This window comes from Triturus cristatus, chromosome 8 (assembly GCF_964204655.1).
Source record: "Triturus cristatus chromosome 8, aTriCri1.1, whole genome shotgun sequence".
NCBI lineage: Eukaryota > Metazoa > Chordata > Amphibia > Caudata > Salamandridae > Triturus > Triturus cristatus.
Window position 1 is genome coordinate 1,628,271,401 of NC_140591.1, and position 26,268 is coordinate 1,628,297,668.

Sequence of the window (26,268 nt, forward strand, 5' to 3'; positions counted from 1 at the left end):
GTGATTTGCCCAAAAATCACAGGATGTTGAGCCAACGTCGAGATTCAAACCTGTTTCCCCAGCTCGGAGGTCGGCAGCTCTGGCTATTATGCCACATCTTTCCTCCACTTTCATGGTCAGTAGTTGGTTCTGTTTCTAGACATTTTTTTGTTACAAATAAACCACTGGATGGAAAACTCCTAAACTTCAGGCAAATTGGCAATCCAATCTTTTTACACTTTCTTCGATGAAAAATAGTACCCACATGTTTTTTGGAACTATGTCCAGGAACAGGCCAAAATTGAGCACCTGTGAAGATCACATTGTCACTATATATACTTTTTATTTGTACCCATTGTAGGAGGCTGGCTTAGTATATGGTGCTCACTTATTAAAGTGTAGCACTCTGCACTCATCCAGACAACCCTTATGATGATTTTAGTGGTCTTAGACAACCTTAGAAAGCTCTCTATGTGGTAGCTCTGGAGAACATCCTTCAGGCTTAGTCCAGAAGGAGTGTAGAGCATCTTGTTTTACCAGATCGTAATCTTTTTGGTATAGGTTTAGTGAAAAAGAACCACACAGTGTATTTATAAAAATAGGTATTTATTATAAGACACTCACTAACACACAACAATATCTTCTACCCGGAGATATGATGCAATGCACAAAATACTTTGCAATAAAAACAAATAGCACATATACACAGTGGTCCTCAAGGGGAGAACAAACCATATGCTAAAATAGTGGGATGCGAACCACAACTGGAGTCATGACTGTACCTAGAAGATGTAGAAGTGCTGGGGATCCAAGGAACCACCCAAGTTAAGTACCCAGGAACCCCACGGAGGCCGTGTGCAGAGTGGGATCACAAGAGCGTGCTCAATTCAAGTCAATGGGTAAGTCACAGTTAAAATTTTAAAGAAGGACCCTTCCCAGTGGACCCTGAAGAAACCCTGTGAAAGACAGAAGGTTGAGGAGTCACCCCACCCGTGGATACTCTAGGAACCAGGATACCTACACTAGGGAAGCCGGGTGTATAGGTGTGAAGTGGCGTCAGAAACCACCGTCAAACTCAGTGGAGGACTTCAGGAAGATGCCGCTGCTGGAGAAGGTGGAAGGGTCCAGTGGAACTCAAAGGTGGATTCAAGTCAAGAAGTACCTGCAAGCAGAGGGGACAGAGCCTATGCCACTCAGGAATAACCAGGAGGCACGAAAGACGAATGCCCACCGATGTTGGGAGATGCAGGAGAGTTGACGATGACCTTGGAGCTTCAGCTGTGTGTACCAGGCGATGCTGTGGCAGACCAGCAGACATTCACGAGCTGTCCCACGCCGGATGACGAGAGCTGAGCGGTCTGTGTCTGTCGTGAGCACCAACAAGCCTTGGCAACCGCAAACATCGTGGCAAGTGAAAAAGGTGCAGAGGTAGTACCAGCAGGTTCCAAGGGACTCACCACAAGCAGAGGAGTCAGAGTAGCTCTGAGCAATTGGGGGAGCCCCCTGGAGCCAAAGTAGACCCTCGAGAGGACCCACAGGCCAGAGACACAGGAGTCGCAGTAGGACCTCGAGCAGCTCGCCAAAGATGCAAGCCCACGGTGCAAAGGATACTGTGAGGACAAAGATCCTGGCTGCAGTGTGGAAATGAGTCTTTTTAGAGGCCCACCGGTGCAGGGGTTCACCCTTATCTCTCCACTGGTTCTTAAACCAACAAAGAAGAGATTGGCACGGAAGATGTAATATCAAAGAAATAGATTTATTAACCTCTCATGAGTGGGACTACATCTATACAACACCCTCGGGCACTGTATGAGGTAGTCCATAGAATACAGAAGCCAGGGGCCTTATATATACATTTATTGCATAGTCAGCATGGAGACTCAAAGGGGAGGTACTGGCACATACAAGAATAGTTATTGACTAACATGGGCATACAAAAATTGCTTGGTCAACAAAGTGGGAGGGGAAACATTTATGCTTACATCAGTTAAAACAACCTGACACTTACACTCTAAGACAGGTGCATTCTAGCAGCTACAGGCCTTTCTGAGCATGCGCAGTGCTCTGGCTCAGTACTGAAAGAGTTAACTATAGTTATAGTTGATGACTCAAGCAGAACAGAAAAGCAGGTAACAGTGAAGACGGAAGAAGCACATGTCTAAACCATGGCTAACTAAAATGGATGCCACAAACAAAATGGCTTCAGCTTATGCTAACGGTAATTTCTGCAATTTCCACAGCAGGAGATGCCTGAGGAGGGAGCTGCTTGGAGCCCCAAGATCTCTGAGGAAGAGAGCCAACAGACCTTGGCAATGGCAAGTCGATTTGGTGCGCAGGGGCTTGGTTCTGGCAGCTCCGACAAGGGATACTGGTCTCAAACTTGGTGAGAGGACAGTGCAGGCCTTGAGGGAGGTGTAGAACCACCACCTGTGTTGCTGTGCCTTTCGGAGTCCGTGGCAGCCCAGGAGCAGAAGATGGTCAGCTTGTGTTTGCCCAGCTTTGTTGCGGTGCCTGCAGATGCAGAGAAGTGACTCTTTCACTTCAAGGGTGATTACTTCAAGTGTCTTTGGGTGTCCACAGGCCTTGGAAGGATCCTGTATGGAGCACAGGCACAGACGTTGCAGCGGATGAGCAGGACAACAAGACCAGGAGCAGCAGGAGTCTTCCCAGTTACAGTCTTGGTGCCCAGAGCAGAGTCCAGGGAAGTCCAGAGGGCCCAGATGGTCAAAGATGAAGTGGTGGGTTGATCTGAATCTTGTCCCATGACGAATCTAGGGACCCACCCACCGGTAAGCCCTTAAGTACTCTAAGTAAAGGGTTGGGACAATTCAGGGGTCCTCCCAGAGGAGGGGCTGGACAGTGGGGCGGATACTCCCATGTCCTTTGTCCAGTTTCGTGCCAGAGCAGGAGCCAACAGTTACCCGAACTGGTTTGAAATGGACTATGCAAGGAGGGCACCAAATGTGCCCTTCCAGCAGTCTCATTGGCGCTGGCAAAGACCCCCACCCTGCCCCAATACACTTAAACCTGACTGGGAGGTGGTCACACCTCCCTGTGACAGAATATCTATTGTTCTGCCTTCCCCTGCTCAAGCTTGGTTCATCAGCAGGTTGACAGAAACATGTCTCTGGTCGGCAGCAGCCCTAACTCGCTGTCCGGTTCTGGAAGACTGGTACCGGTAGCAATGAGGGCCTCCTGGAGGAGCTTTACAGTACATGGAATCATACCTTCTACACCATCAGTGTGGGGGTATGATTCCAACATGTTTGATATCAAACACGACAGGATTCGTTACAGACAATTTAGGGATGGTCATCGCGTAATGACGCATGGCCGCTCTATATATCGTAATGGCTAATGCACATACAACCTGAGAGAATGGACTATGAAGGTTGTTTGGGTGCCCCGCTCATGCAGGGGCACCCTCACACTATGAACTGAGCACCCTGCCTTCAGGACTGAAAGGCCTGCCTTAAGGGTGACTTAAAGGTTTTAAGTGCAGTGACCTCAGATGTAAGAAAACGTATATCTGTCATAAGTAGTTCTATCCCCAGCTTACACTGGCTGCGGTGGCAGGCCTGTTACAGTTTGAGTGGCCTCTCATAGGTGGCATAATACAGGCTTCAGCCCATGGGAGATCACTGGTGTACCTATGCCCTGGGTACCATGGTACCATATCCTAGGATTTATAAGGGTACACCAGTAGCCAATCTGGGGTGTACCTAAGTACTGACCATAGCCAAATTAGTGGAGAAAGCACAGAGACTGGGGTCCTGGTTAGCAGGATCCCATCAGACTAGTCAGAAACAGCATAGCACCAAGCAAAACGTGTGGGTAATCATGAAAGCAGATCCTACTTTCCTACACCCATACTGTCTGTAACCAGTGGCGGCTCCTCCGGTAAGGGAAAGGAGTGTCGCCTCACTGCTATTACAGCTGTGCAAAAAAGAAAAAGAATATGATAATAACAGGACCGAATTATCATTTTCTTTTTCTATGCAGGAGTCGAGGCAGGCTAGCTCTATGACGCCAGAGCAGAGGAGGAGCGGTTTGCACTTCTCTAAGTGCACATGGTAGGTTGGCTGGTCCTCTAGGGCCAGCGAAACCGTCATGCTCACTTGGCATGTTCTCCATTGGGCTGTGTTACACAGCCCTGTGGATGACATGCCCAGCCTACCCAGGCACTGCCTGGGTGTCCAAGAGGATGCTCAGACCAGTCATGAGTCTGCTCTTGCAGTGTCGTGACTGACTGGGAGAGCACCAAATCCTGAGTGCTTCCAGTGCTGTAGCAGACCTGAAGAGGACAGAGGAGAGGTGTGCAGTGGCGCGGCAGAGAAGGTATATTTATTTTTAAAAAACATTTTTTAATCCACCCCGCCTCACCACCCCTATTCCGAGCAAGCCGCCACTGTCTGTAACTGAGCCTCTCTTAGTCTGCCTGTGGTATCTGGGGTCATCCCATCACTCCGCGGCCTACAGTGAGGTGCCTGGATGCACCAAAAGCCCATTCCGGAGCAAGAAACGTAGTTGTTTGTCTCCCAACAACAAAAGACTCTGTGTCACTATTAGGAAGACCCTTTTCTCAAGGCCCCTCCTTCGAGAAGTCATGATCAAGATCACGGTCTTCGGATAAGTCCTAGAAGAGTTTCTTGGACCTGGGGTGCCTCTGTGACAAATCAAGGAGTTTCACAAGGCGGTGATGTGTTAATTATCCCCAATTGACTCCCTCTGGAGTGCCTTCAGACCCCATGCAACCGAGGGGCCTCTCAACTGGACTCCTGCCAGCAGGAGCCCTGTACTGAACCGGGTTCAAGCATCATGCCCTTTGCCAAAGCGCTATCCTCTGATGCCAATAACATTTTCACCCGAACCGGATGACAACGGACGACCATAGTGCTGTCCGACTTTGAGGCATGGTGGTGCCCAGAGCTGTGGAAATCCTTGACTTCCACCTCCCTACACAAGAAGTCAAGACTAATGTGCTGACTGAGGTCCTAGAGCCATGCCATATTCTTCTCCCTTTTAACAACACTTCGACAGACACTCTTTGGGGATCAGGGCCAAGGCCTGTACGGGTCTCTGGTCAAACATCATTGCTCACCGTCACCTTGCTGTACCTGGGGACCAAGACTTTCTTATCCAATACCCTTCCCCTGAGATGCGCAATTCCTAGTGTACAAAAACCTAGAAGTTGGAAATAGCACTTCATAATGGGGACGGAATAGACCTACCTTATGAGTTTTAATGAGTTAGGTCGTAGTTTGCGACCCATTAGGAGTTGCAGCAATCACAGGGAAGGTGGCCTACTGGGGTCAGGAGCCCATCATGTCTGTGATTGCTTTTTAGTAAAGCCATCTCTTGTTTTTAAATGCAGCAGAAGAAAACAATTCAATGTTAAAGTTTTATTTTTTGAGAGTAGGCAGTGGTCTGTGGGATCACTGCCTGCTCTTAAAAAATATCTGTATCAACATTCACAAATGGGGACCCCTTACTATTTGAAAATGGTCCTCCGAGGAGTTGGTAAAAAATGAAGGTTTTACATCCATAATTTGGTCACAAAACATTCATTCATACTACTGCAATTTGATATTTGGATGGGACGCCCTAAACACCCCCTTCCAAATATCGCATTGCTATGTATTTGCAGTCCCAAATTGAGATTCGGTAATGTGTTACCGAAAAATGTCCCGACTCTTCGGATCACACTGTTTGCAACTGCAAATAGGTTTGACACATCTGTCCCTAACTCCTTTGCATACAGATGTGCAAGCAGACACTAAACCGGCAAAATGATGTCACTCAGTGAAGATAGCCAAAGGCTAAAGTGGTGAGCAGAAACAATGTGCGTGTGACACTACTACTGACCAATGGGTGAAGATGGCTGGCTGAAAGCTATCATCATATGTATGTATATGTGGATACTTCATTAAATAATTGTTGTGGGACAAACAAAATGTCTTGGCTAACGTAAGCTCTAAAAACACATTCACACTTGCTTGGGTGCTGGAGGGGGGAGTGGGGACAGAGAGGGAATATGCCCTCAGTTTCACAGGGCCCAGCTGTCCTTTATCAGACAGTATTTACTGGTATTTCATTGAGAGCAAACCTGAAGATGGAGTGAGAGAAGCCTGAGTGAGCAGGAGAGAGGGTAGAATGAGGGATTGGTAATGGGGGCAGTGGGTTGTGAGAACTGAAAGTGGAGAGAAAGGAGATAACAGAGTGAGAAGATTGAATGGCAAAGGATGGAGAAAGAGAGGACGAAGTGAGGAGGTCATAAATGTTTCTGTATGTAAGATCACTGGAAGACTGGCTAATGCCACACAGGCTCACTTAGACTCCTTGCCGTCCCTGAGTCATGGGACTGGGTCAGAGGTCGGTGGTCGTCGCAAACACTCTGATTTCTGGAAGAAGCTAAGTCTGGTGGGATTTCTTTCACCATGGGAAAAGTCTTGTGAATAATATATGCCGTCACAGGAATCTTCTCTGGCTTGGTTATTCCAGCGGAAACAGACAGAGTACCTCCCTATCCTAAATGGAGGCCCCAGATCCCCACTGCAGGCACCAGAGGCAAAGCAAGGGGCCCTTCGTGTCTGAGTGTGTGTGCGTTGGCATGTGTTTTTGCCTGTGTGTGTGTATGTGTCTGTGTGTGAGTATGTGTGTGTGTGTGTGTGCTAGTGTGTTTATGCCTGTGTGTATGTGAGTGTTTGTGTGTCTGTGGCAGAGTGTGTGTGTGTGTTGGTGTGTGTTTATGCCTGTGTGTGTGAGTGTCTGTGCCAGACTGTGAGTGTGCGTTGTTGTGTGTTTATGCCTGTGTGTGTGTGTGTGCTGTGTGAATGTGCATGTGTCTGTGTCAGAATGTGTTTGTTTGTTGGTGTGTGTTTATGCCTGTGTGTGTGTCCATGTTGTAATAATGTGTTTTTTTGCTCCCCATAGGTGGACTTCCTGCTCTATAACCCTCCTTTCCATATCGCAGAGAGAGAGGGCAGAGGAACGTACAACCCCTGGGGAGAGTAAGTGTTGAATCAAAGGTTCATCTTGTTTGTCACCTTCAGGACCCCATGTCATAGGCAGGGTTTTGTTGCTTCATCGTCCATTCTTCCATTCTCTCTATTCTGTCCTTTGTCCTTTCCTAAAATAACAACACAAAATATCTTTAAACATCACAAAAGTATGTTGTGAACAACGAGAACAAAATTCAACATTTCTACCATAGTTAAAGTGTCAAGAAAACCTAATACCCTAAAACCTACTTTTGGGCACTACATTAGGAGACCATGGGGTAGCATAGCTTACATCAAGAGTTCCTTAGAGAGAATCAACACACTGCATACCCGTTTACAGCAAAACACTGTGGTTATTAGAAGTCATGGAGACCATAATCCTTGCAAAAGACAAACATACCTCTTGTCATTTCCTCTCCTCCTGGACTCAACTTGGTATCAGCATAAAGCACGGTGCAGCAGCATCCCGGAGCTCTGGGAGACAAAGTATATTAAGTGATAATCCGGGACAACCAGCCTCTCCTAACCAAGGGTCAAGGGGTCGCCCTTTTATACTGTATCTTATCTGAGATGGAAACTTCTGACATAACCTTAGAAATGTCTGACATGAACTGTGTGCATCAATATGCTCGTCTTAATTGCATTCTTATAAACACAGTGAACCCCCTGGGCAGAATAGCCCTGTTCAAAATGATGATACTACCCAGGTTCTTATACATACTTCAGAATACACCCTTCTTGTTTTCACAAACCTGGTTCAAGGAGATGGACAGCCTGGCTATCAAATTCCTTTGGGGGGGTCGGAGACCTCGTCTGGCTCTGGCCTAATGCCGGATCCTGCCCTTCGATGGAGGAATGGGCATGACTAACCTGTACCTATACTATTTAGCAACCCGACTGCTCACTATACACGACTGGTTCAACGGCGGCTGATCGGACCCAGCGTACAGAGTGGAACTAAATGCCCTGGGCCTATCTAAGATCCAAGGGATGATGTACGGAGAAGCTATTCCCAGATCCCTGCCCACAGTGACACAGGGGGTTCTCCTGGCCTGGCGTGCCTCTCTACGTGATACGCATTGGCCAAACACACTGACTCAATACACACCGCTCTGGCAGGGCACCTGACTCCAGGAGGTTAACAACCTGGAAGGCTTCAGGGCGCGGGACGTTATTGGCATCTCGCAACTTGGGGACATATGGGGGGAGGGGGCGACCACATACGCACCTTCCAAGACCTACAATCCCAGTATTCTTTATACCCCTCACAGTTTTACAGGTATTTTCAATTGTGTCACGCCCTCCGCTCCCACATATCAGACGTTGCCTCACTGCCTGAATACAGCCCACGCGAGGCCCAAATCATATGACAGGTGACCTGGGAAAGGGGGGAGTTTCTCGAATTTATTGCTCCTTAACGAATAACACTCCCACCACACTACACCGACTCAGGGACCATTGGGAGGGATGGATCGGGCCCCTGAAGGAGAAGGACTGGAGGAACGCACTGATGACACCCAAGACAATCACCACCTCCGCGAGGCTCCGTCTAGTTTAAATATATTATCTCCATGCCGCCTACCTTACGCCGAAGCGCCTTCACAGCGAAGGGCTGAGACCAGACGCATCGTGCCCCCTTAGCAACCAGCAACAATCTGATTTCTTCCACTTGGTATGGCTCTGACCCGTCATTACACGATTTTGGGACTCCATAGAAAGGGAACTCACGGAGGTCCTGGGCTGGGAGATCCTGCATAGACCATTGAATGTGCTTCTGGGGGTTGCCGGGGGATTGGACGGGTCCAGAGCGGATAAACCCTTCCTGAACACTGCCATGATGGTAGCCAAGAGGGACATTGAGGCAATTGGTTTAGACCAGCTGCTCCCACCATGGCAAGGTGGCGTAGGGGAGTGGACTGGTGCTCAGCACAAGAGAAAGACATGTATAATTCCAGGGGATGCCCAGCAAAGTATCGCAAAGTATGGGGCAAATGGGTGGGGGTAATAGACAAATAACATTCCACTTATACATCTGTAGATTCAACGTAAGAATGTACTCTGTCCCCCTTTTCACTTCATGCCTTTCCGAGGAGTGGCTGTTTGATGTTACGAAGATGCCATACAATTGCTGAATATTAATGTCTCTGCTTACTGTGGGTCTTATGTTTATTCCTGTTTTTAAAAAAACAATAAAAATTGATTATCAAAAAATAACTAGGTAAAAAAACACCTCAATTCAGACTACACTATTTATATTCGTGTACGTGCCTGACCTTGAAATGGAGGTAACAAGGCATTTGTCCCATACTGATGTCGCTTCAGGTGTTTTTATTGATATTGTTGTGTGAGTGACTTGACCTTTCACAGGTTCTTAGCACATATGACACCTGCTTCCTAGGCAGACATGTCAATGATTCAGCAAAAAAAGAGTAAATGAAGTCTCGACTTTACTTTAAAGTATCAGTGGCTCACTATCATTAGTGGTTAATTATCATCACTTACTCATTATGAATAGTGGTGAAGTATAGTCAGTGACTCATTTTCATTAGTGGTTAAGTAACATCAGTGGCTCAGTATCATGAGTGGTTAGCTATCATCAGTGGTTCGGTATCATTAATGGTTAAGTATCGTCTCACTCAGTATTAATAGTGGTTAAGTATCATCAGTGGCAACTTATTGGTTAAGTTTCATCACCGGCTCAGTATCATTAGTGGTTAAGTATCATCACCTGATCAGTATCCTTAGTGGTTAAGTATCATCACCGCCTCAGTATCATTAGTGGTTACGTATCATCACCGGCTCAGTATCATTAGTGGTTAACTATCATCACTGGCTCAGTATTAATAGTGGTTAAGTATCATCACCGCCTCAGTATCATTTGGGGTTAAGTATCATCACCAGCTCAGTATCATTAGTGGTTAAGTATTATCATTGGCTCAGTATCAATAGTGGTTAAGTATCATCACCGCCTCATATCATTAGTGGTTATGTATCATCACCGGCTCAGTATCATTAGTGGTTATGTATCATCACCGGCTCAGTATCATTAGTGGGTAAGTATCATCATTGGCTCAGTATCATTAGTGGTTATGTATCATCATTGGCTCAGTATCATTAGTGGTTAAGTATCTTCACATTCTCAGTATCATTAGTGGTTATGTATGAACATTGGCTCAGTATCATTAGTGGTTAAGTATCATCACATTCTCAGTATCATTAGTGGTTAGTTATCATCAGTGGCTCAGTATTAATAGTGGTTAAGTATCATCACCGCCTCAGGATAATTAGTGGTTAAGTATCATCACCAGCTCAGTATCATTAGTGATTAAGTATCATCACTGCCTCAGTATCATTAGTGGTTACGTATCATCACCAGCTCAGTATCATTAGTGGTTAAGTATCATCACTGGCTCAGTAGTCAGTCAGAAACCTCTATTCGATTCCAGATGAATCATAAAAGCAGTATACACAAAAAAGTATAAAAAATATCTTCGAAACACCTAATTCCCGAAGGTGTCAGAACGCGTTACAAAAGGACCATTTCCCAACGTGCTATTTATTGATTCATACAAAAAAATCAGGGCGTAACACAGGCCCCCATAGCCCCCGCGGGGTGGGGGTGCCTCCAAGCTCCAGGGGGCCCCCTCAGCACCGGACTTCGGCCGAATGCCCTTACTGCTGCATGCGTGTGAGTGTGTAGCATCTTTGACAGCTTGGGAGTTGTACTCACTGTATGTGTTCTCTGCTGTCTCCGGATGGTGGGAAGCAGATCTGTTTGTTGGGGAGTTGTAGTCACTGAATGTGCCTTCTGCTGCCTGGGTTGGTGGGAAGCACACCCCTCTGCTGGTTATGTGCACTCACTGAATGCGCTCTCTGCTGCATGTGGGTGAGTGAGTACCAACTATGGCTGCTAAGGAGTTGTACTCACTGTATGTGTTCTCTGCTGTCTCCAGCTGGTGGGAAGCACATCTCTCTGTTGAGGAGTTGTAGTCACTGAATGTGCTTTTTGCTGTCTGGGAAGGAATGGGAAGCGCACCTTTCTGCTGGGGGGTGTACTCAGTGAATGTGCTTGCTTCTGCCTGGATTGGTGGGAAGCACACCTTTCTGCTGGGGGTGTACTCAGTGATTGTGCTCGCTACTGCCTGGATTGGTGGGAAGCACACCTTTCTGCTGGGGTTGTACTCACTGAAAGTGCTCTCTGCGGCCTGCTGTAGGTGAGTTTAGGCAGTCACTGACAGCATTCTGCCGTGGTCACTGAAAGTGCTCCAGATGAGCTGAGGTAGACACTGGTAGTGGTGGCCTTTGGCCAGTGACTGTACTTGCTGTTGCCTGCTCCCAAAGCGCTTGTGTAGTCATTGACAGCATTGTTGCTTGGTCACTGAGATTGCTCTATATAAGTTCAGGTGGGCAGTGGTAAGCATTGGATACCGAATGTGCTCTCTATGGTCTACTCTAGACAAGCTTCAGTAGACACTGAGGGTTTTAGGTCTTGTTCACTGAAAGTGCTCTTACTTCCTGCTCTGAGTTCAGGTGGACACTGGTATTGGTCATTAAATGTGCTCGCTGTTTCCTGCTGTAGAAAAGCTTAGGAAAGCACTAAGATTGTTGTGCCTTGGTCACTGAAAACACTCTAGATATCCTCAGATGGACACTGGAGGTGGTGGACATTGGTCAATAAATGTACTTGCTGCTGCCTTCACCCGAAGAGCTTAGGTTACACCATTGTTCCTATGAGCTCAAGTGCACAGTGGCAGTGGCGTGTATTGGACACTGAATGTGCTCTCAGTTGTCTACTGTAGGCAAGCTTCGGTAACACTGAGGGTTTTAGGTCGTTTTCGCTGAAAGTGCTCTTGCTACCTGCTTTAGATGAGTTCAGGTGGACACTGGCATTGGGCATTTAAATAAATGTGGAAAAATAGTAGCTGTAGCGTCGTCTTTTGTTTGTGGCAAAAATAAATGTGGATAAATACAGAAAAAATGCCCAAAAAATAAATATGGATAAATACAGACGGAAATGGCAAAAAAATAAATACCATAAAACCGGGAGCCCTACTTATAATTTACCTTCAGGTCTAGTGACGTCATGTATTCGGTGAAAGCATCCAAACATCCCCGAAGGCTATTGGCAGTCAAGGCCATCAAAACCGTATTGTCAGCATTCGACAATAAAGGTACTTGGGCACCTGCTATTTTTGGGCAGTGGCTCAGTATTAATAGTGGTTAAGTATCATTCTTGGCTCAGTATCATTAATGGTTAAGTATCATCACATGCTCAGTATCATTAGTGGTTAAGTATCATCACTGGCTCAATATCATTACTGGTTAAGTATAATCACTGGCTTAGTATTAATAGTGGTTAAATATCATCACAGGCTCAGTATCATTAGTGGTTACATATCATCACCGGCTCAGTATAATTAGTGGTTAAGTATCATCACTGGCTCATTATCATTAGTGGTTAAGTATCATCACTGTCTCAGTATCATTAGTGGTTAAGTATAATCAGTGGCTCGGTATCATTAGTGGTCACGTATCATCACTGGCTCAGTATTAATAGTGGCTAAGTATAATCAGTGCCTCAGTATCATTGGCGGTTAATTATCATCAGTGGCTCAGAATCATTAGTGGTTAAGTATTATCAGTGCCTCAATAGCATTAGTGTTTAAGTAACATCAGTGGCTCAGTATTAATAGTGGTGAAGTATCATCGGTAGGTCAGTATTAATAGAGGGTAGGTATCATCAGTGGCTCAGTATGAATAGTGGTTAAGTATCATCTACGGGTCAGTATCATTAGAGGTTAAGTATAATCACCGGCTCAGTGTCATTGGTGGTTAAGTATCATCACCTTCTCAGTATCAATAGTGGTTAAGTATCATCAGTGGCTCAATATCATTAGTGGTTAAGTATCGTCAGTGGCTCAGTATTAATAGTGGTTAAGTATCATCAGTGGCTCAGTATCATAAGCGGTTAAGTATAATCAGTGGCTCAGTATTATTAGTGGTTAAGTATCATCAGTGGCTCATTATTAATAATGGTTAAGTATCATCACCAGGTTAGTATCATGAGTGGTTAAGTATCATCAGTGGTTCAGTATCATTAGTGGTTAAGTCTCATCAGAGGCTCAGTATTAATAGTGGTTAAGTATCATCAGTGCCTCAATATCATTAGTGGTTAAGTATCATCAGTGGCTCAGTATTAATAGTGGTTAAGTATCATCAGTGGCTCACTATCGTTAGTGGTTAAGTATCATCACCTCCTCAGTATCATTAGTGGTTAAGTATCATCACCTCCTCGGTATCATTAGTGATTAAGTATCATCAGTGCCTCAGTATAATTTGGGGTTAAGTATCATCACCGGCTCAGTATAATTAGTGGTTGAGTATAATCACTGGCTCTGTATTAATAGTGGTTAAGTATCATCACCTCCTCAGTATCATTAGTGGTTAAGTATCATCACCGGCTCAGTGTCAATAGTGGTTAAGTATCATCACCGGCTTTGTATCATGAGTGGTTAAGTATCCTTAGTGGCTCAGTATCATTAGTGGTTATGTATCATCAGTGGCTCAGTAGTAATAGTGGTTAAGTATCATCACCTCCTCAGTATCATTAGTGATTAAGTATCATCAGTGACTCAGTATAATTTGGGGGTAAGTATCATCACCGGCTCAGTATCATTAGTGGTTGAGTATAATCACGGGCTTTGTATTAATAGTGGTTAAGTATCATCGCCTCCTCAGTATCATTAGTGGTTAAGTATCATCACCGGCTCAGTATCAATAGTGGTTAAGTATCATCAGTGGCTCATTATCAGCAGTGGTTAAGTATCATCAGTGGCTCAGTATTAATAGTGGTTAAGTATCATCAGTGCCTCAATATCATTAGTAGTTAAGTATCATCAGTGGCTTTGAATCATTAGTGGTTAAGTATCATCACCAGCTGGGGGCGTGGCCTAACTGAGGATCATGGCGGACGCGTGAGCCAAGAGCTCCGTACCAGCCCACATTTTCTTCTCATTAAATTGGCAGCCTGGATGAGCCGACAAGCTTCCAAACTGTCCCTCAGAGATCCGCGAGCCGAGGGGTGAGCCCAGGAGGAATTTGGGGTCCGCCAGGGGCTCCAGTAGGGCGCGCGATATGCTGCATGGAGCGGGCCACTGCGGCCGAAGTGACAGCGGCCGAAAAAGGACGTTGAGGTGCCTGGGAGTTACCCCGTGAGCGGAGCCAGGCATTGAGTGGATGTCTGCTGCTGCCCCTACGCTCTGAGGCGTGCCTCGCTGGACAGCAGCGGGAGGCGCAGTGGCAGTCCCCGCGTACAAGGCAGAAGCTGTGTCCCCGAGGTGAGCCCGAGATCCACTGAGTGATGCAGGCGGGCCTCCCCTGACGAGTCTAGCTGTCAGGAGTGCGGCATGACCGGTGCACTGCCTGGCTGTGTCTCGGAGCTGGAGGGCCTCCTGCAACACCGGACTTCCTCCTGAGACCAGGGTAGTAGCGGAGTGCCTCGGGAGGAAAGCTATTGTGATTGAGGCCCCTGCCGGAGACGGCGAGTTGGCGCCTGGGGACTTTCCCGTGGGCTTGGTAGTGCAGAGGCTGCCCGGGCCTCTGGGGGTTGGGCCTAGTTGTGGTGCTGGACTTTGTGTTGGCATTTCTGCCCTAGAACGCAATCGCTGCCGGATACAGTGGCAGTAACACTGGAGAGCTGGGCGAGGCTGGCCGAAGCAGCCTTTTCAGTGCTTGCCAATGAGGTTGGAGCAGTAGGCGGCACGGGCCTGGCCTTGCAGCCCTGGTATTCAGGCTCCGGACTCGAATCGAATAGAGCCCGTAAGGAGTCTGGCCATAGCCGGGCGGACTGGATAGGGCGCTGTTGGTGATGTACCTGGGCAGTTTATAGGGCTTTGCATGGATCTTAAGGAGAAGGTGGAAACAGCCCAGAGGAGGAGCTGCGCTGGTCTGCCCGGCGGCAAGAACCCTGTGATGATTCCGTGACCGTGGAGCAGAGTGGACCCCACCACACTGGAATGCGCAGTGAGGGGTGCAGCTAGGGGGCCCGCAACGCCTGAGTGGGCAGGGCGCCGGACCTTCACTGGGAGTCCAAAGTGTGTGATAGCTGTGCCCGTAGTCTGGTGGGCCACACAGAACACGGCTTAAGTGAGTGAAGACAATCCAGGGTGGTCCAGGCAGCGCTCCCGGTCCAGTGGAGGTGCATCGTACAGGGCCCACGGTGTGCAGCAAGGACTAGCGGAAAAGAGGGAAAGGGGCTGAGTCGGACTACTCTGGCAGGTTGCAGTGCGGCCCTGTTCGAGGTGGTGGATCCACGATCATTGCTGAACTCCAATTGCAGCGGGTCCTCTGATTCATAAGCATCGTCAGCGGTGGGCGTCAAATAGGCCTAGTGAGCCCCTGGCACACTGGGCAATCCTAGAGGCTGTCAGGCAGGGGCCCTTCAAGATCTGGAAGACAGTGCCGAGGAGCTGTTGTAATCTACCCCAGAGGATCTGGTGCAACAACAACTGAACAAAATACTTGAGGCCATAGCGGTCAAGAAGGCCACCCTTCATCAAGATATTAGCACGGTTGCGGTGGGACTTGACCTACTGTGAGAAGAACATAAGACATTGTTGGGGAGCGTAAAAGAGACTGAGTCTAATGTCGCAGAACTAGCGCCAGCACAGAAGGCACTGGAGCAGCAGATGGGGGCCCTTACGGACATAGTGAGTTTACTAGAATGTAGGGTCGAAGATGCCGAGGGGCGCAAGAGGAGGGACAAAATCAGGGTCCTAGGCCTGCCGGAAGGGGCGGAGGGCAGCGAAATGGTGTCCTTCTTGGAGCATTGGCTCAGAAGTGTGGTAGCACCAGAGGGTGTGTCCAGTTTTTATGCACTGGAAAGGGCCCATAGAATTCCGGCCAAGCCACTGGCCCGTGGGAGGCATCTGCGGCCTGTGGTGGAACGACTGCTCTACTTCCGAGACAGGGATCTCCTCCTGCACAAGGCGAGAGCGGAGGGCCCCTTCACTATGGATAACAGTAGAATCTCCCTCTTCCCGGACTATACGCTAGAGGTGCAGAGGAAGCGGGCCTCATACCTAGAGGTCAAGAAGGCATTGAGAGAGGAAGGTTTCCTATACTCTCTGATGTTCCCTGCCCGGCTGCGCATTATACTTGAGGGGAACACCCACTACTTTGACAGTCATAAAGACGCTTGGGACTGGTTAGAGGCCTACAAATGTGAGACCCCGCGGGACACGGGTCCTGGATCTGCCATGCGGAAGACCACAGAGCTTGGAAAACGCCCGAAACGATGACCTTGTAGGGGGACCTAGAAGAAACCAACCTCATCGCAGACAGAGAGGGAGAGGGCTGCAGCGTTGCAGGCTGTGGCGGCAGTTATGCAAAGTCAGAGTGCTGCCCCGGAGACAGAGGCTGACTCCTCGAGAGAGACTGAAGAAAATGAGTTTGACACTTCCCGCAGCAACAGTGTGAAGCTGCCAGTGGTGACGCCTAACACTGCGGATGATATTATCTGATGCCATTGGTAAGCTACGGTGACTGTGCTACTCAGAAGGATGTTGAACTGCAGTTGGCTGCTCCAGGTCCCGAGCTGCCCCATTGTATATTGTATACGGGGCTGGTGCGCTCTGTTTGGTGGGAGCGTCCCAATCTAATCTTTCTTGGCTAACCCCCGATGAGTGCCGTACCAGGTTAGGGCCTCATCTAGTACCAACTGTTTCACATGATGTTTGAGCGGCCGACCACTGTCGGACTTCCCTGGGGTCGGGGTGCTGACCATCATAGGTGTCCTTTTTTTTTGTGTTTGAACGTTTGCAGAGGGGGGGATGGTGCAGGAATGGGGGGGCGGTGGGGGAGGGCTTCCCTCTGCGAGCCGCTTGGTGATACCCAACACGAATGGCAGATGCCCGTAGCGTAATGCAATTCCTAACATGGAACAATAGAGGAATAGGGTCTATTGCAAAGCGCCATAATATTTATTTCTACCTGAGGCGCAGGGACATACACATCGCGCTCCTTCGGGAAACCCACTTGAACAGTGAGGAAGCTGGGAAGCTGAAACGATGATGGAGGGTCCAGGTCTTTGTGACCACCCCCTCGGCTTTTGCCAGAGGGGTACTGATATGGGTTAAGCCGGGGGTACCTTTTGCTCTTGAGCATTCGTGGTTAGATGCAGAAGGCTGGTATGCTCTGGACACAGGGAGACTGTCGGGTTACAAAGTTATCCTTGGCAATATTTATGCTCCTAACCAGGACCAGATTGGCTTTCTGGAATCCTTCTCTGCTGTGCTGGCCGATAAATTAAGGGGCAACTTGATACATGGGGGGAGCTTCAACTGTGTTGCGGACGTTGTTACTGACCGTTCGCACACTCCCTTGATGGGGTCTCAGACACGCCGCATGGCTCTGGGGTTCCACACATGGATTTCACATTGGGGCCTTGAAGACACATGGAGATTAGATCACAACAGAGACAGCGAGTTCTCCTTCTTTTCGCTGGTCCATGAAGTGCACACATTGCTTGATATGTTCCTGTGCTCCCCTACCCTTAATAGCTCTATTAAACATACCGAATATTTAGGGCGCACATTGTCAGATCATAGCCCACTGATAATGACGCATCAGCCCCTGGGTCAGTACCCTCTGATCCCTACCTGGAAACTAAACCTGGCACTTCTTGAAGATCCTGACTCACCGTCTAATGAAACTAGGCGTGTCCGGCAAGGTGCTATCTTGGCTCAAATCCTTTTTGGAGGATAGCTGTTTTCATGCCTTCTCAGGTGACACTCTGTCTAAATCAGTCCCCCTCAAATGTGGAGTCCCACAGGGCTCGTCTTTGAGCCCTACCCTTTTTATTGTTTATATGTTCCCATTGGCGGAGACGGTCGCCCCCTTTGGGATCCATATAGTTACATACGCGGACGACACCCAGTTGGTAGTAGCTCTGACTTAGACCGACCACACATCCCTTAATCTCCACCACTGCCTGGAGGAAGTCACCAATTGGATGAGTCTTTCCCAATTAAAACTTAACAGCGATAAGACTGAACTTATGCTACTTGATAGCCAGCTTACTCTTAAAGACAACACCATGTGGCCAGCCTGCATGGGCCCAGCACCCACACCAAAAACAGAAATAAAAAGTCTGGGTGTTTGGCTGGACCAAGATCTTTCTTTCAAAGTCCAAGCCAGAAAAGCTACTGCACTCTGCTTCGGCCTACTAAGAATGATTCGCAAAGTTCTGCCACTGCTACCAGAGCAAACCAAAAAACACTGGTCCAAGCACTTATTCTATCAAGGATAGATTATAGCAATGCCCTTTACCTGGGCGCACCCCTCTATGTAATTTCAAAACTACAGACCGTGCAGAATTCTGCTGCTAGGCTGCTTACGGGAACCAAGAAACAAAGCTCCGCAAAACCGGCACTTCACACGCTCCATTGGTTACCAGTACAAGAAAGAATCCACTTCAAGGCCTTGTGAGTCGTCCATAAGTCCCTAGGGGGTAATGGGCCTCCTATTATGGAATCCTTTATCTGCCCTTACAAAGGCCCCTAGAAGCCTCCGCTCGGATGAGATGCACCTCGCAGTGGTACCAAGGATAAGGAAGACCAGATGTGGAGGCCGTCGCTTTGCCTATAACGCCTCCAAGCTGTGGAACAGCCTTCCGTTGCAGCTGCGGAAACAACCCAATCATCTTGTTTTGCGGAAACAACTTGAAACCTGGCTCTTTCCTTAAAAGGCAGTTCCGACCCTAGTGATCATACAGCGCTGGGATGCTTCCGGGTAGCCATGCGCTATATAAAAATTCCTTCTATTCTATTCTATTCTATGCTCCTTTTCGCACATCATTGCATACACTCCTAGACACATACTTTCCCATTAACGCAAACACAACATCCTCTTCTCAAGTGGAGTGGGAGGCGTTTAAAGCGATCATATGGGGCCATTGTATGGGACAGGCGACGGGGGTGCATAGATAGCTCCTTCAAGAGATATTAGCCCTAGAGGGGAGCATCCGCAGCCTAGATAATGTTCAGAGTACTGACGATGCTGCTCGAGTGGCACTACAGACCACGCGTGTAAAGTATAATGATGCACTGGGGCAACTGAGATGTTATAATCACAAGGACTACTTAGATAAAGTGCAGAGAGAGGAAGGGAAGGCGGACCGACTATTAGCAAGGCCAATTAGATCCGAACTAGGGGGATCTCCAATCACCCAAATTAGCTTAGATACCGGGGAGGTGGTGTACGACCCATATGAGAATGATGAATCCTTTTTAACATACTATGAGCGATTATACACTGCCCCGACCGCGGTTTCCCGGCTGCATATAAGAGAGTACCTGGAGCCCCTGCCCCTCAGTGCGATAGAAGAGGAGGACCGGGAAGAACTGGTGAGAACCAATAAGTTTGCCGGAAATCAAAGCAGCCATTATTGCATGCCTTCTGGCGGAATTTAAACAAAGCTTCGCAGACCTGTTAGCACCGCAGCTAGTTAAGTTGTATGCAGACGCGTATGAATCTGGAGAATTGCCATGCTCCACCCAGACGGCCCTGGTGATCCCCCTCCCGAAAACTAAGAAGACAGAGGCGTGTGTTAAAGATTATAGGCCCCTCTCCATGCTTTACATGGATTTTAAGATCTTAAGTAAGGTGTTGGCTGGTAGGTTAATCCCACATATGAAGACACTAGTACTCACTGACCAGAACGGGTTTATTCCCTCTTGCAACACCTCTTATAACCTCCGCAGGCTCTACTCCATTCTCTATCATGTCGAGGCCCCCACCAAACACCAGGCAGCAGTGCTTTCTGTTGATCTAGAAAAAACATTTGACACGGTAGGGTGAGAGTACCTATTTGAGGTGATGCTTCATATGGGCCTGGGAGAGGAATGGGTGCCATGGGTGCGACTTTTACATACCGCCAGTATATCGAGGGTTAAAATGGGCAGAACAATCTCCAGGCAGTATAGGATACCCCGCGGGACTAGACAGCGGTGCCCCCTTTCTACCCTCCTGTTTGCCCTGGCAATTGAGGCCCTTGCTGAGAGAATTCACCAGGGAGGGGATGGGATCGGGCTGTCTATTGGAGGGCGGCTACATCATGTCTCCCTCTACGGAGACCACATGTTGATATATTTGGCAGATGGAGTCGTTAGCACCTCTGTGGCCATACACATTCTGGATGACTTTGCTAGCCTTTTGGGCCTGCGAGTCAATAAATAAAAGACATATCTGTTCCCGGTAGCAGGCCCAATGCACAGACCTGAGGCACTGATGGCCGACATATTATGGGCTCAGATATTTCACTCACTGGATGATCTGAAGGAGGGAAACTTGGGTAGAGCGCTGCGCTCGCTACGTTCCTGCGTGCACTTTTAGCGTACACTGCAACTAGCTATCATGGCTCGGGTCTAGCTATCTAAAATGGTCATGCTCCCGCGATTACTTTTTTCTTTTTTAATCTTCCGGTCCTCATGCCCAGCGACTGGTTTCGCCCCTTGAATTCCCTACTACGAGACCTGGTGTGGGAAGATGGGTGCCCAAGGAGGTCTCCTAAAACGTTACAATGCCCTATGTTTGATGGTGGGCTGGGGGTACCGAATTTTGAATTTTATATGTTCGCTGCTCAGCTACAGTTGCTGGCGCAATGGGTGTAGTGTGTGAATGAGGAGGGTACGTGTCTATCACTTCCAGAATCCCGCCCTAACCTAGTGATGGTGAAATTATTAGTACCAACAACGCACTACTCCTTGTTGCAGGGTATGGCTTTCCAAGCTTGGAGGCGATGCCAGGACAAGGAGCGGCGAATCACCAAGTATACTCCTATGCTACCACTTGTAGGACTGTCGCATGGCGATCCCCAAACTCTAATCACGAGCTAGCAGCTGGCCTGCTGGACAGAGGCAGGGTTGGACAATGTGGGGGATTGTTACCTGGACAAGTCTCTGCTCCCATATGCAGAGCTTGTGGAGGACTGTGGTCTTCCTTCGTGCCAGTTCTTGCAATATGAGGCCTTGACACGAACAGTTGCGCAGCTGTGGAATAAACGGAGTTAAGAACCTGAAACAGACTCGGTATTGCATGCCCTGTTCACACTTGGGACAGCAGGGCACCTAGTGAAATGGCTATATGTTGCACTGCATTCAGCCTCAGTAGGACCCTTGAGTGGGTTATAGGCAAAATAGGGATAGAATCGGGGGCAGAGAGATTACAGATGCGGAGTGGCGCAGGGTCCTGCACTATCCTAAGAAGATTTCTCGCAATACACGTTTAAAATATATACAATTCAATTACACACACATGGCTTGCATGATACCTCATCGTCTTAATGTGACCTACGGGGTGGAAGTCTGTCTGTGCCCCAGATGCATGCATCCGGATGCAGACTTGGCCATATGACTTGAGACAGGCAAAGCCTGTGTCCATTCTGGGAGGGTTGTGCTTAGCAAACTCACAGAAGTGTTGGGTAGAGTGGTGGCTCCCACAGTGCAGACTTGCTTACTGGTCTTTTCCCCAAACCCCCAAAGCGTAAAGTTGGGAATAGGATGATAGACTCGCATTGGGCCTGGCTAAGCACCAAATTGTGATGGAATGGACGTCTCCGAGGGGGCCACAGTTTAAGACCTGGAATAGAGACGTTATCATGTGGGCGGGGGCAGAAGTTAGAACACTCAGCTGGGAAGGGTCTAAGGGCATGAGGAAGCACCCAATAGCCGAACAATGGAGGGAGGTGATGGTAGCATGGGAAACTCCTGAGGATGCTGCAAATGATGAGACAGGTTCAGAACCTGGCCAAGAGTCCCCCCCTGAAAATGAGCAATGCAATAACCCTACCTGGTCTTTAGAAAGCCCTGAGCGCCGACCTGAATGGTAGATGATTGTAGGGGAACAACAGGCAGAGGCCTACAGACCAGGCATGGTAGTTTTGACAACAGTCGGGAGACCCTCCCCTGCCCCTCCAGCCTCAAAGGAGGTCCATTTATGTTGTGATTTCGCCCTATGTGTACCATGTTAGATATGTTCTACTTCATCCCTCTGCACAAGGTTTATTTACTTCTTTTCTTTTTTCAGTTTTGTTACTCCTTTCGTTATAAGAATTGTTCTCAATAAATGAAGTAGCATATAATCTCTGGCTGGGGCCGGATAAAGTGTAATCAATGGGCCGGATTGCAATTTTTACAAAAGGACCTTTAGGAATGTGTGATAAATGGTAGAGGAGGTCATGAAAAACCGTTTGGGCAAGGAAAAGGGTAAGGCCAGGCACTACGTCATAACCCAGAAACGTTTTCTCCTTTGCATCATGGTACATGCAGTGCACAATTTGTGGTCCCCTCAGTGTTGACTGTGCAGTCAACACTGTTATGTTATTTATTTCTATTAAAAATAATGTTGATCCTTTACACTATTTAAAAACGTTCATTATGTTGCTGATGTCATCAGCCAGATAGTGATCCTTTCCCATAAACACTATCCATGCTGTCATCTAATCTCTGTAGCACAACTTTGGCACTAATAGGATAACACAGGCATTATCCTTGCATTTTTCATTTCACAGATGCAAAAGCCATGCACACATGCAATCACCAAGACACAACCCCTGCACTTATGCAATCATCAATGCTCTACCCATGTACTCATGCAATCACTCAGGCACTACTGGTGAACTCATTCATTCACCTCTGATACTACTTCTTCACTCATTCATTCAGTAAAACACTACCCATGCACTCATCCAATGACCCAGGCATTTCTCCTGCAGTCATCCTTTTACTCAGGCACTACCCATGTACTCATCTAAGCAACCAGACACTATCCATGCACTAATAAAGTCACTCAGGGACTACCTATGGACTCATCCAATGACTCACACAGTACCTCTGCACTTATGCAATCACCCAGGTACTGCCCATGTACTTATACAATCACTCAGGCATTATTCTTCCACTCAACCATTCACTGAAGCGCCAACCATGCACTCATCCAATGACACATGCATTAACCTTGTACCCATTCTTTCTGTCAGGTATTACCCATATACTCATCCAATCATTGAGGTACTACCCATTTAATCATGGAATCAGACAGGCACTACTCTTGAACTCTAGCATTCACTTACACAGTACCCATGTACTCATTTATTCACTCAGGCACTACCCATGCACTCATCCAATGACCCAGGCATTACTCTTGCACTCGTACTTGCACTCATCAAATGACCCAGACATTACCCTTTCACCAAACCTTCCACTCAGGCACTACTCATCCATTCACTCAGGCAGTACCCATACACTCATGCGATGCAGTGAACAATAAGGGGAGCACAAATTGTGCACTGCATGTACCATGATGCAAAGGTGAAAACGTTTCTGGGTTATGATGTAGTGTCTGACCGTACCCTTTTCCCTGCCCAAACAGTCTTTCATGACCTCCCCTACCATTTATCACACATTCCTAATGTTCCTTTTTGTAAAAATTGCAATCCGGCCTATTGATTACACTTTATCTGGCCCCAGCCGGAGATTACGGCTCGAGCCAGAGAGTACGGCCCTAGCCGGAGAGTACTGTCTGGGTGCGGAGAGTACGCTCCGGGTGCGGAGAGTACGGTCTGGGTGCAGAAATTCCAGCCCGAGTGCAGTCATAAAGTTAGGAGTCGTAAGTGCATTCTGTGAATACCAAAAATCGTAAGTGCCTTCTGTGAATACCAAAAGTAGTACGTTTAGGATTTTGTCTCAGATTAGTTCTGTGAATCGGCCCCTATGTGTGTTGAATACAAACGTTAGATTACATCCATCTGGTGTGAAGTCTCTTTTGTGACACTCAAGGTATTTATCATGAGTGAGTGCTGTGCCAATGCTTTACACATTGCCTCTGTGGTTAGCCTGAAAGCTCAGTGCCAAGCTACCCAAGGGTGAGCACAAATTATACAGTGTGTGTAATCATCCGCCCCTGACAGGAGTCGTAGGTTCTGCTTGGCTGGGGCATTGCCGTAGCAAACTCGAAAGTGCCAGTTCCAACAGGCACCATCAGTGGTTCAGTATTATTAGTGGTTAAATATCATCATTGACTCAGTATCGGTGGTTGAGTATCATCAGTGACTCAGTATCAGTGGTTGAGTATCATCAGTGGCTCAGTATCGGTGGTTGAGTATCTCAGTGACTCAGTATCGGTGGTTGAGTATCATCAATGACTCAGTATTGGTGGTTGAGTATCATCAATGACTCAGTATTGGTGTTTAAATATCAGCAGTGACTCAGTATCGGTGGTTGAGTATCATCAGTGACTCAGTATCAGTGGTTGAGTATCATCAGTGGCTCAGTATCGGTGGTTGAGTATCTCAGTGACTCAGTATCGGTGGTTGAGTATCATCAATGACTCAGTATTGGTGGTTGAGTATCATCAATGACTCAGTATTGGTGTTTAAATATCAGCAGTGACTCAGTATCGGTGGTTGAGTATCATCAGTGACTCAGTATCAGTGGTTGAGTATCATCAGTGGCTCAGTATCGGTGGTTGAGTATCTCAGTGACTCAGTATCGGTGGTTGAGTATCATCAATGACTCAGTATTGGTGGTTGAGTATCATCAATGACTCAGTATTGGTGGTTAAATATCAGCAGTGACTCAGTATCGGTGGTTGAGTATCATCAGTGGCTCAGTATCAGTTGCACTGCATTACGCTCCATTTCTTAGTGGCACACGTTCCATGAGTGGAGAATGGGCGGTCCCGTGCATCTACCCATGGATTTCATGCAATTACAGATTTACTGAGGTATATGAAGCTGGAATTGCGTGTCATGGAGAGTCGGAACAAGGAGAAGTATGTTTATTCTTTCTTGTTGCTTCCTCTTTCTATCTATGATGCATTCTATCCCTTCTGCACAAAAGAGGCCTGGCTGTAATACAGGCACCCTTCCGGCATGGTGCAAAGGCTGGCTGTGTTGGCGATAGGCAGTCACAAGTGTGCTAGCACTGAGAGAAAGCTGAAGAGAGCCATATCTTTGTAAATATGATTGTTGTAAATATGTTGCTTCCCAGCTTTCTCCCAGTCATGCAGAACAATTGCATTAATTCATAGGAAATCTCCCTGAAGGTGTTCAGAGGCATAACAGCTTGTGTATGTTTGAACAGCAGAAGAATGGAACAAACATTTCAACAAAATTATGGGATGAAGGCCCAGTCTTTTCTTGCAGAGGGGTCCATTGCATCCTTGCAACACCATTGTTTTTTACCCTGTATCATTTTCCAAAAAACATAACAGGAATTTACACCAAATAAAAAGCAGCACCCTCGGGCTAAACTCTATCTCTGCTCCTAGTGAAATTCTGATCAGTGTATTTTACGTCAGTTACCAAATCTTTGTCATTAGATACTGAATATGAAAAGAGACATCTGGGCCACTTGCCATGAACTTCTCCCTCCACCCAGTAAGCAAATCCTCATGACAGTTTGTAAAATAGTCTTATAAAGACAAACATTTCTTGAGAATATTTCAATTATATTCATAAGACAGAGCCTAAGGTGTTAGTGAAGCAAAAATCATTTTCCTAAAAAGTAATAGATTGAACAATAATGGCAGAGGTGTTTTGAGGAGGTGATAGCATGTTTTTACTTTCAACTGTGTATGGTGCAGCATCAGAAAGGATACCTGCATGTTAGCAGAGGAACTGTAGCCGTGTCTGCTAGTAAATAAACGTGCAGTGTGAATGGAGGAGATACGTCTATAGCACGAGCTTAACCAAAAGGTATCCGACTGCTGCACATGGCCAAAGACACGCATAGAGTCAATGAGTGATAGGAGAGGTAGCTGGGTTGTTGAGGGTTAATGCGTTGGGATGTAGTGTTCTTTAAAGAGTTGAGTCTCCAACTCTTTATTGAATTGGAGCAGCATTGAGGTGGTTCTGATTGACACAGGTATGTTGTTCCAGATCCTGGATATCTAGATAGAAAAGTCACTCTGTCCTGTGACTTTCTTTATTTCGTGCCATGAACTACCCGAGATGGTGAGTTTGTTTGCAGGGTAATCCGAAGTGTTAGTCATGATAGCTTTGTAAATGATGCAGCTTGATTTAAAGATGGTCCAGGCCAGCAGGGCCAGCCAATGGAGTACCATTAGGACGGAAGTGATGTCATCATATGTCTTCAGGCCTGGATGAGATGTGCTGCAGCATGTAGTATGCCCCAAAGTCTGTAATGGGAGCTATCCTATCCCGAGCTGTTACTATATGGTATTTCACTAGTGATCACATTAGACAAGATTTCATCAGTGGCCTCCTTAT

The 26,268-nt window shown here is 47.3% G+C and overlaps 1 protein-coding gene across 6 annotated transcripts in view; it reads left to right on the forward strand.

The window, feature by feature from the left end:
* Positions 1–26,268, forward strand: part of LOC146808458 (transient receptor potential cation channel subfamily M member 2-like) — a 729,321-nt gene that overhangs the window by 592,358 nt on the left and 110,695 nt on the right. For all 6 annotated transcript variants that reach the window (XM_085623568.1, XM_085623566.1, XM_085623567.1 and 3 more), the window contains exon 28: positions 6,913–6,989. In XM_085623568.1, coding sequence (XP_085479694.1) covers positions 6,913–6,989 — 77 coding nt within the window. The remainder of the gene's footprint in view (positions 1–6,912; positions 6,990–26,268) is intronic.